Source organism: Dermacentor variabilis, chromosome 8, assembly GCF_050947875.1.
Source record: "Dermacentor variabilis isolate Ectoservices chromosome 8, ASM5094787v1, whole genome shotgun sequence".
Lineage (NCBI taxonomy): Eukaryota > Metazoa > Arthropoda > Arachnida > Ixodida > Ixodidae > Dermacentor > Dermacentor variabilis.
Genome location: NC_134575.1, coordinates 62122716 through 62135685, shown reverse-complemented (window position 1 = coordinate 62135685; position 12970 = coordinate 62122716). Strand labels below are relative to the sequence as shown.

Genomic DNA, 12970 nt, shown 5'->3' with positions numbered 1-12970 from the left:
GCCTAGCCGGACATTTCAGGTCCTTCATCAGAGACTACGCCATTAAGACACGTCTCGCACGTTTGACGGAGAAAGTTATACCGCACTGCTTGGATGATGGGTGTGAAGTCGCGTAATGTGAACTGGTGAAAATGTTATCGCCGAACCCTATCCTACGGATACAGGACTTGTCCTTACCGATTGTGCTCAATACAGATGCGTCGCAGAGGGCGATCATCCTTAACTATTATGGAATTTTTAAAAATAGCCTGTTGTAGATAACATAATTCTAGTCCATGAGCTGGATAAATGAAACAGGCGGACATTATTTGCGCCTAAAAAGAGAAACACATGTTTAACTAATTAACAAAAATACACTAATTATCTTTTCAGTTAGTTACTAGACGGCATATATCGCAAATTGTAGCCGGTGAGTTTGCTGGGCGTCTTCACTAGGAATTATTTTCCAGAACGACGCCAGCTTCAAGATATGTGGCGTCAAACTTGCCGTAAAAATGCACTGTTGTTCCACTTATTTTTTTAGCAAACGCTCTTTTATGCATTTAAGCACGCAAGTAACTGGAATGCCAATGTATTTCGTTCCCAGTTTTGGGAAATATCTGGAAACTATTGTCAACCTGGAAATTTTATTTTAAGGGGCTGTCTTGCGCACGCTCAGTGGCTACAATTCCTGAATTGCAATATGAGCCGTAAAGTACTTAATTAGGAAGTTAATTAGTTCGTTTTCGTTAAATACTTGAACATTTGTTTCGCTTTATCGTCCTAACAATGTCCGCCTCTTCGAATAATCCAGGTCAAGGACAAAAACTATGTTACCAACCTCAGACATTTTTCTTAATTCCATAAAACTTAAAAATTACGACTCTGTATTATGCGACTGGTGAAGATCGGTACAAGAAATCGTCGGAGTCGTACCACCAAAACATTGTGTAGTCGGGTACTACGCCTATACACTGAAGCCAGCTGAAATCAACTACTCTACGACAGAAAAAACAAGCGTTAGCTTTCTTGAAAGTTGTTCAGTATTTTCGAACTAACCTATAAGGCACAAACTTTAATATCTTCGCAGAGTGCCAGGCATTGTCTCACCTTTTTGGCATGACACAACCAAGAGGGTGCATCGCTATATATTGGCAAATTAGCTCCATAAGTTTGAGTTCGTCATTTCTGATCACCCCGGTCTTCTACGCACCATTGCGGAAGCACTTTCTAGGTTACTGGTGCCGAACTCATTTGACTGTCCTGATGGATTTAATCACGTCAACATCTGGGAGGGTACAAAGGAAGTGAAGTTTCTCAATGGGAAGTATCATGTTCCAGCCACAATGGTTACAGGTTGGCTACAATGGTTTCAGCCACAAAGAATCAGGTGGACATGATGATTTCTGGCACATGTACAATAAACTGATCAAGAGATTTACGCGGCCAGGTGTGGAAGTTGATACCAGAGCCCACATCACAACATGCCATCTGTGCGAAACGAATGAAGTCAAGTTCAGGTAGCCCACAGATAGAATAATAGCTACATCGAATTCAAATTTACTGTACCGTTTGAAGTAGTTCATTTGGGTTTCGTAGAGCTCGGACAGAAAGGGGAAGGCGTCAGTAAAACGCATGTTTTCTTGCTGGCTACTGATCACTGCACAACAATAGTTATGGGCAGCGCGTGAAGGCTGGGTGTTTTCGACTGTTCCGATGCTTTCAACGCAGTGCGAAGTGGGCCTTCTTGATAACCTAATGCTTTCTGACAGAAAGAAAAGTGTGAAACAAGTGACATATCAAAATCGAATGAAGAAAAATTGAGCAGAAGACACAGAAGCGACATGCCGGACATGCAACCTGGTGACCACGTTCTAGTACGTAACGTAATTGGGACTTGCAATGACAAGTTCTGTGAACCCTTTGAAATAATCAAGACTCCCTCGCAGCGTGCTATCCTGGAGACCACCTTGTAATTGGGAGTCTGTGTGCAAACAGAGTACGCGCCCATCAGTAATCTGTTCAAATATTGAACCAGGAGGCGTGAGCAATAAAGTCCGGCGGAGTGACACAGTCTACTCCTGAAAAGTGAGAGATGATGAAGAGCAATCAGGGAAAAGAGGATTTAAGACAGTGGGAGATTAAATGGCCGACGACACCCGTCTTTCTTCAGTGAATCACTTTACGAACAATACAAGGAGTAGGGGAATCTACGTGTATATCCAAACACAGTTAAAATCATCCACAGTGATGTTCAGCACTCGGAGCGATGTCAGCACGCCCCTCTCCGCCATAGTCCTCGCAATGCATGGTATTAAGGTAACAGCAGGAGCAACGCGAAGAGGATCAAAGGCCGTCTTTTTTTTTACCAGTAACACCGCTTTTCTTGAACGCATTGAATAACCTTTTACTGCAAAGTGAGTCTGAAATAGCCTATTTTAGCATTCACCCACTTCGATAAAAAGTGTTTCAGCGCCCCTTTAAATACCAGGAGCAGGGGCACTAGGACAGAAGCCTTCACTGCAGCTGGGTGAATATTCCTGCATTAGTGAAGCACTGGAAGGAACGCATGGTATTTTGCTCTCATGGCGCACATGCTGGCTTCCATCTTTCATACATATGTTTGGCCTATATGCTTGTCCTACGCCCTTGTGCTTCATTTCCAGAATAGTGTTCACCATGCGCGCCGTACATTTAGTTGTCAATCGCTTACAGAATGTTGTTATAATTCTCAAAAGTGCCTTGCTCGAATTTCGTGCGAGCTGGCATCTGTTAGAAAGTATGTGACTCTGGGTGTTCTTGGCTACAGGGCGGCAAGCAGTTTCTTCCTTTCACTGTCGATAGCAGTTATGAGCATGAAATGTGGTTGACTTGCCTGTTCCCAGCAAAAATTGTCTTTGCCATCGCACAGGACCACATGACGTCAGGGATAACTCGCACAACGCTGGAATGACTTAATAAGCTATGTTGAAAAATGGGCATTAGCAGACTTATGCAAATGTAGATGCAGTGCAGTCTATGAGGTAACCAGGTGCCGCGAATACGTTCTCTTCAGAAACGCTAGTTCACAATACAGTCGCGGAAATTAAAGAATAGGCTGCAGTTATTACGTAAGGAACTGCCTGAATGTGTCGGCTCCAAAAACCTACTTCAAACATTGAACGATAGTCTCGGGCATATCTAGATAAATAAGAGGTTTTAAGGTTGTTCAGCTGAAAATGGGGGCTCATATAATCGCCACATGGAATATGAGATTCAGGCTGACGGTCGCAACATTTGTCTTTAGGGAATATGTGACTCTAGACTCGCTTTAAACTGAAGCATGCTGGCAAAGTCCGCAGTGGAAGACGCGAGCTGAACAATTTAAGCGTTTATGAATAAAACAAAGCAATAAATGCTAACACCAGTAGGCATGTACTACATTGCGCTACGAGTATGCGCTATACAGAGTTACATAGCTTTTGTGAGGGCTACAAATATAATATATGCAAAAATATTTCAGCAGGATTACGTTTTTATGTGTATACCATGGTGTGCCTTCAGGTACATTTTTGTGCAGCTATTCTTCGCAATTACTCCAGGAACCGAGCGGCCGAAAGCAAAAGTCACCAACCACAAGCGTCTCCCGTCATCGCAAGGTCCTTCAAGCACCTCAAGTAGAGCTCTCCGCAACAGGACTTTGTCAACGACCCCGGCAGTCGTCTACAAGAGGACAACGTCTACCATTGCTAAGACGCCCAGTACCACAGTACCGACCCCGAGAACGACCTTACCATCCAGCACGACCACAAGTAGTACAATATTCATTTCCACCTTTTTCATTTGTACGTCAAAACACACCGTGAGTTTTAACAAACAACAAGACGAACCAAGCCATTTTTCGCGAGCAGTCTTAACAAAGGAACCTAATCTGAATTTTGTAAAATTAGCTTGCGAAATGGATGCACAGTCTTCTTTACCATGGGTTTTTGCGCTGTTGGTAAATGTCACTTCTCAGAAATTTATTTCAACCAAATACGGCAGGGTTGCGTACGCATACGAAAGCTCTCACACATGGAAACTGCACAAGTCTTTGTACTTAGAAAAATCGACCAGAAATGCATCTAGGCGGGCTTGCTCATGACAAAAAAGGATCCTTTTTCTGATAAGGGTTCTTTGGAATGACAGATATCAAGATCCCTCTACGGCGTTAAAGGTGTTGCCTGTATGCTGCCGTTCATCTGAAAATTTGACAACAAGCAATGCTATCTCAATACTGCAAGTGCGCCTTGAAACAGTTTGGCACTTAACAGCGATGCAATTTTTCTGGCAGTCAACGTTCAGGGCAGCGATACCCTCAAACCGAACCATTAACAGACACAATTATGCTTGCCATGATCGTGTCACACGGGCTTTCAACAGCTTCGACACCGTATAGATTCGCCCAGATCAGGCTTAAACGGGGCAGCATAATCTTTTCAGTGTTTGGAATCATCCTGCGTCTCTTTATCTCATCGTTTGTTGTCTGTTCAAGCCAGTTTGTTCTATCAAGTTGCTCATAGTTGCAGAGCGGGAACGCCAATGCCAGGAATAAGCGCGTTCTGGAGCAGCTTATTCCGCTTACAAAATAGAATAATCGCCTGGGCCAAACACTGTTCGCGCTCCATTGACGAGCCGAATGAGTCTTTGCAGTCAAGCTGACTGCTTGTTCCTGGCACCTGAGGATACCCTTTTAGAAATGCGCAATCAACGACAGTTCCGCAAACACCTGAACAGGAGAAGTGTGAGCAAAGGGAAAGTCATAAAGATGTTCATCTTGAAACGGTCGAATGCTGTGACATGGCTCGAAATATTGCACCACGTCTTTTTCCTTTTATTGTGCAGCATTTCTCTCCTAGCCCTACCAGTTGTTGGCCTTTACTTCGGAATTTTCATTGGTTGATCCTAAAGATGGTGCAGTCTAAGAAAAGCCATCACATTACTCCTGCCAGAACAAAATTAAAAAATTGTGCCCTAAAGAAAATTCGTAAAAGGCGTCAATGTTCATGGAATCACCAATCCTCGTGAGAAGCAGTTTTGTATAAAGACTAGGCATTTACTTTTACATATTTGAAGTCGCGCTTCCGTATTTTGAGGGCCTGCTCGCTTATCCTCGGGTTGATTGCGGCATAAGCCAGGAGCACACGCAGTTGTCCAGTTGAGAACCTGGCCTGCAGAGAAGAAAGCCACTGCGCGGCTTGTTGAACCGTAGCAACACTTGCGGGCTTCCAGCAAAATTTAAGCTTTAGCACGGGCGAGATAACGGCAGTGGGTGAAGCGAGAAACAAACCGCTCGCAAAAGGGCACTGAGAAGAAAGAGGCATCCAGGACGAAACTTTTGCGAACGGCTCTAGACGAGGAAAAAAAAAGCCGGTGATTCATTGTGCGGCAGTATTCTACATGAAAGTTGCGAAAAGGATTATTGTATTCGAGTTCTTGTTGTCCGGGGTAGATGTGCATTGCAATCATGTCAGACAGATTGCGTCAAAATGCTCTGTCGAGCCATTGCTCTGTGACTGGTAGGTAGACGCTTTTTCATGAATTGATGTTGAGGCGCATAGAACTTCGGGACGAATAGAAGAAAAAGCTTTGCCACTGTAGCTGAGGAGAACGCGTTGAGCTCCATTGCATAAGGATATGTTTCACACAAAGAAATGGCGCCTTCAGGAGCTGTGCCAGATTGGAGAGAAGCTGTCTCCGCGTAGCGAGTCAGGTGGCCAACAACTGTCACAGTCCAATAACTGTCATTGTAGGCGAAAGGAAGGGGTCCGTACAAGTCGATTCCATTGACCTCGACAGGCGAAGCAGGATAAGGGTGACGTCACGGGAGCCAGTGGCAGCAGAGGTGGGCCTTTGCGGCGATGAAGCGCACGCAAGGGGCCACATACTTCACAACGGCTGAAGACAGGCCAGGAGAGGAATAGGGACTTCGTATTCCATCGTACGTCTCGGCACATTCGAGATGTCCAGCTGTCGGAGCGTAACGAAAGGCTCTCAGAAGCATGCCGGGGACCCATTAAAAATGTAGCGCTATAAATGTCAACCATGAAGTTTCAAATGTTTAAGTAGTCGACGAAATCGGGCGGAAAGAGGAATCTTCGAGGCGTTCAAAAATTATTCCGCAGTGCGTGCGGGCAGGTAGGTGAGAAACAAGGATGAAAGTGTGGTCGGGGCCTAGCCGGTCAAACGTGACAGGTGTGACGACCTGGTGCCTAGGCTGGTGCGTGAAGGTGATCGTGAGTGATCAGGGGTCGGAAGAGGACAGCGAGGAAGAGCATCGGCGTTCGTGTGCTTCTTTTCACACACCTCAAGGGTGCATCGAAGGCGCACGTACCTCGGTCATGTCAAATTTCTTCTCGCTCCTCATTTCTTCCCTTTCAACGCAAACGGTGTTTCCTAGGTCAATCCGTCAAAAGCTAAATAAAGAATACGTTGCCTAAGTATTTTCCTCTCAAAAGGCTTTCCTTAATTTTCGATCCCAGGTAGTTAATCAGCCGTCTACCTCGTAGGAACTTCGTCTAACCTTGTGGCTGTGAGCTTAGAAGTTTTCCCTTCGGTTTTCTTCCAGTTAAATTTTCTCAGCACCAGCTGTTTTTTCATCTGGTTCTCGTCCATGCTTTCTTCCTTTTCTTTAATAACCACCTCGTCATTGCCTTGGAATGATTCGGCTTTTATTTATGGAGCTAGGCGTGGTGCAACTGCGTCTGTCTATAGTGAGCGAACTATACCCGGTGTAAAAGGTCTATACGGGAGGAATTATGCCACCATTAAACGAGTGCAACACACTCGCTCATGGTGAACAAATAAGTTCGTTCGGCTGGAGAAAAATATGGCTGGCATAAGTAATCGCGCGGTTCTATCCCTCGCCCACAGTTGGATAAGAAGGCGCCGATTTTGCGAGCCCCGACAAACGTGCGGACACCCATAGGAGATCATTAGAAGTGGCCGCCTCAATGTAACTCAGCATGTTTCAAGATGCACAAGCTTTTAAAAGACAATCTCGCGTTGAAGAACTCAAGAACATGAAACGGCAGACACGGGAAGGGCAGTAATATAGACCTAGCGTTTTCTGCAAAATTTTACATAAGCTGGCTAAAGCATGCGAACGCAGGTCCACAACGCTCCGGACCTCCTTGTCACATGTCGGAACAGGAAAAATTAGGCGCAGCACCGATTTTCTCTCAATCAAGACGCACACCGAAGATTCCATGTGAACGCCATGGACCGTGACTTAGTGGTGTCCGAATTGACATGTAGAAGAATTAGGCAGAAGACCAGCGTTGAAAAAAAATTCGTGTTACACGCTTGATGTACCACTCGCCTAAAACACTACCAGTTATCACTTAAAACAGCTCAGCCATTGCTGTACATGAACAGGCGTTTTTTGGCTGAAACCTCCCTCTGCATTTTCCCTATCCCTTGTTTAAAAAAATTTACGTATTTCTTGCTAACATGCACTTTGGAACAATAAGACAATACTGGAAGTCATTTATATCATGTGTGTACATTCCATAATACTCTTTTTTGGTCGTTGATAACGAAGACAAGCACAAAATTTGACTTCTTAAATTCACACATTTAGTCTTTGCTAGTATTATCGGAAGCAGGTAATCAGTAATAATTTTACAGGTTGCAATTTTACTTTTATATTTATTACATTTTTTATAAAACTCAACAGCCCTAGAAAGGACTAGCCATTCTTATGGACGTTTTACCATACACTACTACATATCCCACTTAATCTGATCACATTCCTCCGCTTTCCATGTATAATTATTTAAAGCTATGCGCTGGTCCCGCTCATGAATTTCACCAGAGAAGATTTCTCTGAAAATAATCGCATTAGTTGTGGGAAAAACTGCGGAGGAATTGTTATATCTAAACCACAAAACGCCATCACGGTTGAGACAGAAACCGTGGTGAACAGTGCCATGTTTAATTTGCCCAGATGAGCCACTTGAACTACTTGAACCATTTGCATGCCACAAATAACAAGAAAGAAGTGTTGTGCTCTCGGCGCGTACAAAATATTCTAATTTCACTTACTTAGCGACCAGTGCATCCTGAACATAACGGTTTGTGTGTTTCTAATGATAACCGTATGTACACAGCCACAGTCCCTCCTCGCCTTCCCCTGGTTTGCACGGTGATGGACTATCCCTCTGGCTTGGCTGACAATATATGCGACCATCTATTTTACGACTCGCTGTACCGGGATATTCAGTCGGCATTCATCGGCATAACTGATATGGTGAAAACGTTCGTGGAAGCTGCCGCCACAAGCAACCTCACCCGCTTCGGGTTCTCCATTGAAGTGAGGTAAGGTCTGTGCACTTATTATGCGCACGGAGTTTAAAGGTACGAGGGCGGGTAGTCATAAATCATGCAGTGGAACGGCGCTATTTCTGCAAAACTTCGTCAGTATTTTTTTCTTATGCTGGAGAGGAAGCGTGGCTTGCCGGTGTCAGGTTCGAAACAACTTTAGCAAACAGCTGCAGCACTGAAGTCAATGCATGCTTTACGTTTCAAATCTCGTGGTACTTCCGTTCTTGTTGCATTCATGTTTTGCAGGGCTTGCTCAGTGAGATAATGTCCAGCGTTCATCCCATTGATTTTTTTTCTTTAATTATGTTTTCTTCGCCTCGCGATTCCCATAAGAATGACCGTTGCGCTGAATGACGAAGAGGTTTGATGAAGAAGTTTTTTTACCTCCAAATTCCGTGTCTTTGTGCGCCTTCAAGCTCACATGAGAGAGCTTGAAATGAGGGCTTCGTAAAACGGCGACATTTTATAATTGTGTGGTGTTACACTTTCACTTTACATTTCTGGATGGCGGCATTCCCACCTGAGGCCCTCGTAGTTATCCCGTAACCTTTTAAATCATCATCAATGCTTAAAATACTTATCAGTAAAGATCGCGCCAAATATACCATGTGCGTCTTTTTTGTGCGAAACGCTTTCTTTTGAAAGAAACTGTCCCATCTAAGACCCTGTTATTTTGGCAGATTTGTTGCTTCTCTAGCAATGCAATTGGAGCAGGAAAATTTCCGGTCATACTTTCGCTAAGTAGCTATATATTTCAATTACATTTTTTGGCTTCTCACTTTAGAACTTATATTGTAATTCCGATATTGAAGCTGAGGAGCAGTGAAGTCACGTCTGCGTCTTGAAAATTCTAAACTGGAGGTGCGGATAGTATAGACAAACCACACCTCCTCCCTCCGGCCATTTTCTTTCCCCTGTACTCATTTCGGTGAAGCAAGTTCAAGGTGCGCCGTACTTTCGGTCTACACGAATGCCGTTATATTTTCTCACAACTGCATGGCACATTTCTGGATTTCTCCTGAATTACTCAGGTCCCTTTTATTGAAACAAAGGCATCGTTCGTGGGCTTTTGAGCAGCGTAGGTCTTCCTACAGCACAAACTTGCAAACTTTTGCTCTCATTCCCTCTCCTCTTTAGCTAACTTGTACGGCAAATACAAGAAACGTAATTTCTACAAGCGTCTCGAATGTTAAGGTTCATAAATGACCCTTGGCTCACCGCGAAACATAAATAACTAGAGAGGCAATGAATGTTTAAGTACCCATAGCAGAGACACTTTTATGTGCTTCGAATATATGCAATTTACGCATAGTAGGGTATTTACAAAACGTCGTTAGAGAAAAGTTAGACTGCTGAAACTTTGTTTGTCAGCCAACTGACCATCATCATTTCCTGCGCAAAAAATATCCGCCTTTTTTCAGTAATCCGCCCAGAAACAAGGACTTGAGCTACATAAAAAAGAAGGTTTTTACGATGTCATCGAAATATATAACAAGCGCCGGATACGTGGCATTACAGTCATCTGAAATGACAAAACATGCAGGAAATGACCTGTATATACTCTCGTGGGGTTCAATTCACAACACTTCTCAAATGCGAAGCATTTCTTGACCAATATTTGCCACTCTGACACTGTCTATCTAGCCGTTTACGCCTTGGTGCTCTCATTGTCGTTTCGTTATCTTGTTGTGTACCAAAATCGGCATAGTATGACAAAAGTGTATGACGAACATAAATGATCAATCATGACACGTGTGTCAAGTAGGTAATGAAAACACTGCCTACCTCTAGGTGCTGTCATGGTCGCCTCATTAAATTGGTAGGTACCAAAATTGGCATACCATGACAAGAGTGTATAACGAGTATAAGTCATAGGTCATGACCTGAATGGCATGATATGTGTGTCATGTAGGTCGCCGCCTACGTCTTGGTGCTCTCATGGTCGTTTTATTAACTTGGTAGACTCCCCGCACAGTGCTTCACATAACGTCGATTCGCGCAAGGTGTGTGATCTGCCGGGTTTTTGTTGTTAGGAACGTTTCCTCTTTGGATGGGCGCCGTTGCTAGTAACACTGGATGTTCGAAGAGTCGCTGTGCCCTGATAAAATAGACAAAAATGTAATAATTGCGGAAGCGCAGAGCGTGAAGATTGTCTGATAAAGCCTGTGGAGTGCACTCAAAGGACAGGTCCACGAGAGCAATGCTCACACACTCCAGAAGCTACAGACCGCCATTGCCCAGCCGATCGCACAGATAACCCGAGCAACCTTCCAACGAGTGCTTAACAATATGCAGCGTCACGGGTAAAAATGTCTTCTACGTGATGGAGGAAATTTTGAGCATCTGTAGTGATTATGGCGCTGCCATGAAGGAAATTTTACGAGCACCATTTCCACAGCACAACTGCAACTCAGACACCCACTGCATCCGCTACCATGGCAGGCACATACCATGAATTAGGTGCATGATTCTAAGCAAAAGAAAACTGTGCTCTCCTGACTCCCACATCAGGTGCTGTACTTCAGATTTGTTTTAAGCTGGTTTGATTAACGCACTTTTTTTTTCTTTTCGAAGTGTGCGTTTTGCTTCCACTTGCTTGCATCTCGCAAATACAAGCAAGTGGCAGGAAAAAAAATCCACAACCAAGAACGCGAGTGAAATTGCCACTTCGACCAAGCTTTGCAGTGTAAGTGTAACTTTGGCAAAACGTTTTCCGTGTATTTGATTCCTCAGCGGACATCATCACTCTAGATAAAATTAGGACAAAGGGAAAACAAAAAAAAATGAGGACCGCGCTTAAGCTTCGCCTTTAGGAGAGGAATGGGATAGAATTCATGGATCTCTGACAGCTTTTCACGCTTCCCGGCAAATGCAGCTTATGTAACCCTAATGTTTACCTGGGAATGCTGGCGACGAACGCTAGGCACGAGGGAGAGTTTTTTGGTAGAAACGCGGCCTCTTGCGTGGGCCGCCATGCGGCGGAGGAGAGCGCCACCTGGAGGTGTTGCAAACAACCGGGCGCGCCACCCCGTGTCCTCCGAAATTTGCACGTGCCGGCGTGCGTAAATCTTCGACGCCGTCACTTGTCTTTGAATGGTAGAAACGCTAGAAAAGGGCTTTGTGTTTGAGGTTCCGCGTAACCGAATTATATTTCCTCGTGTATTCAAATTACAATCCGACACAATCATGTGTGTAGGTTGCGTACTTTACAACGTTTCTGACGCATTTTACTTCGAGAAATTAAATTAGTTCAGTAACGTACTTGCGCTGCGCGGAAGGTCTGCGTGGATGAGTATGCGGGGTTGGGTTTGCATCGTTAGGGATGAATTTTGTCGAAACGATGGTCGACGCGGAACGTGAGACGTCGACGCCGCGTTTTCCTGAGACAACGGACCCTTTACGCTATCGCGTTAATACGCAATCACGCATAAAACATATTTTAACTTGGCGGTTTCTGTCTTTTTCACATCAACTGTTGGGACTCGCTTAAGCGCCATTACAATGAAACTTGTGCATACCCAACAAAAATCCGGGCTAATACAACACAAGTGTAACTTGAACCTCTCCAAGTCTTTCTGTAGAAGAACAGTACCACTTCGAGAGTGCAACGTACTATACATGCGCACAATGGAAACGAAGAAACAATTCCTCCTCCCCCCCCCCCCCCACCTTTTGCGGCACTGAGCTAGACTACTCACCTGCTACGAATGAACGAAAGAGAGAGGAGAAGAAATTGCTTGATGCCATTCTCAAGCACTTGGCTACAACTGCTTTTGGGGCACAGCATGGAGGCTGCAATTGGTTGAACGTCTAAAGCCACCTGAAATGCAAACTACGGTACATTAGCGTAGATTGGTGTTATTTCACGCTTTGTAATTGCGGTTACGTGTCTCAAATTGGTAGCAAGGCGAAACATAATTATTATTCCGCGTTTTCGCACTATAGTTAGCTGCTTTATGGGAATAGCCGACCAACACTTGAAAATATATCTGAGAAAGGTCAGATGTAATATTTTTCAGGGGTGCGCAATGAAAGCAAGGCTAATTCAACTTTTAGAAGTTTCTATTGCAACAGTGCAAGCAACTTGTCATTTTCTGCGAAGCATCTTTTTACGTTGGGCATTCATTCCACAGTCAGAAAATATGAAACGCGTAAATAAATTTTAATTCAAGCCTTTTACCTCATTACAGCGAGCTCAAAACGTTTTCGAGCGAATTCAAGAGCTCAGATGGCCAGAAGTATTGGAAACAGTATTTGGAGAAGCGAGTTTACGACTGGGGATTTCTCAACGTTAACGAGAGACACTTTCAAGACAATCCTGACGTGCTGAAGGAGGCATTGGCCATGATGAAGGTATGTGTTTACATGTAGTCGACAGCTCGGTTCAAGCCCCTCTGCTCGAGAAAGAGACTATGTAGCAATCAGAGTGTGCCTAAACATACCAGAATTGTTTTTGTGTTTTTTTTTCTCATTAATGATTTCAACTTGCCTTAAAAGCAACTGTGAAGAAATGTCATACGTAGACCGTCCGCGGCAACACCACGAGAAGTACGAGCAGAAGCTCTTTATTTCATAGAAGCTGTTTATGGCTAGGGTTGCGTGCATTCTTCCTGTCAGTCAACAAATCTGTGCGGACGAAAACTATCAT

General features: G+C 44.2%; 1 protein-coding gene across 5 annotated transcripts in view; it reads left to right on the top strand.

Moving 5' to 3' along the window:
• Window positions 1–12970, top strand: part of LOC142590269 (uncharacterized) — a 92074-nt gene that overhangs the window by 24382 nt on the left and 54722 nt on the right. For 3 of the 5 annotated variants that reach the window (XM_075702228.1, XM_075702226.1, XM_075702230.1), the window contains 3 exons: window positions 3561–3773; window positions 8109–8316; window positions 12513–12675. In XM_075702228.1, the coding sequence (XP_075558343.1) occupies window positions 3561–3773; window positions 8109–8316; window positions 12513–12675 (584 nt within the window). The remainder of the gene's footprint in view (window positions 1–3560; window positions 3774–8108; window positions 8317–12512; window positions 12676–12970) is intronic. The other 2 variants (XM_075702227.1, XM_075702229.1) reach the window with 2 other exon arrangements.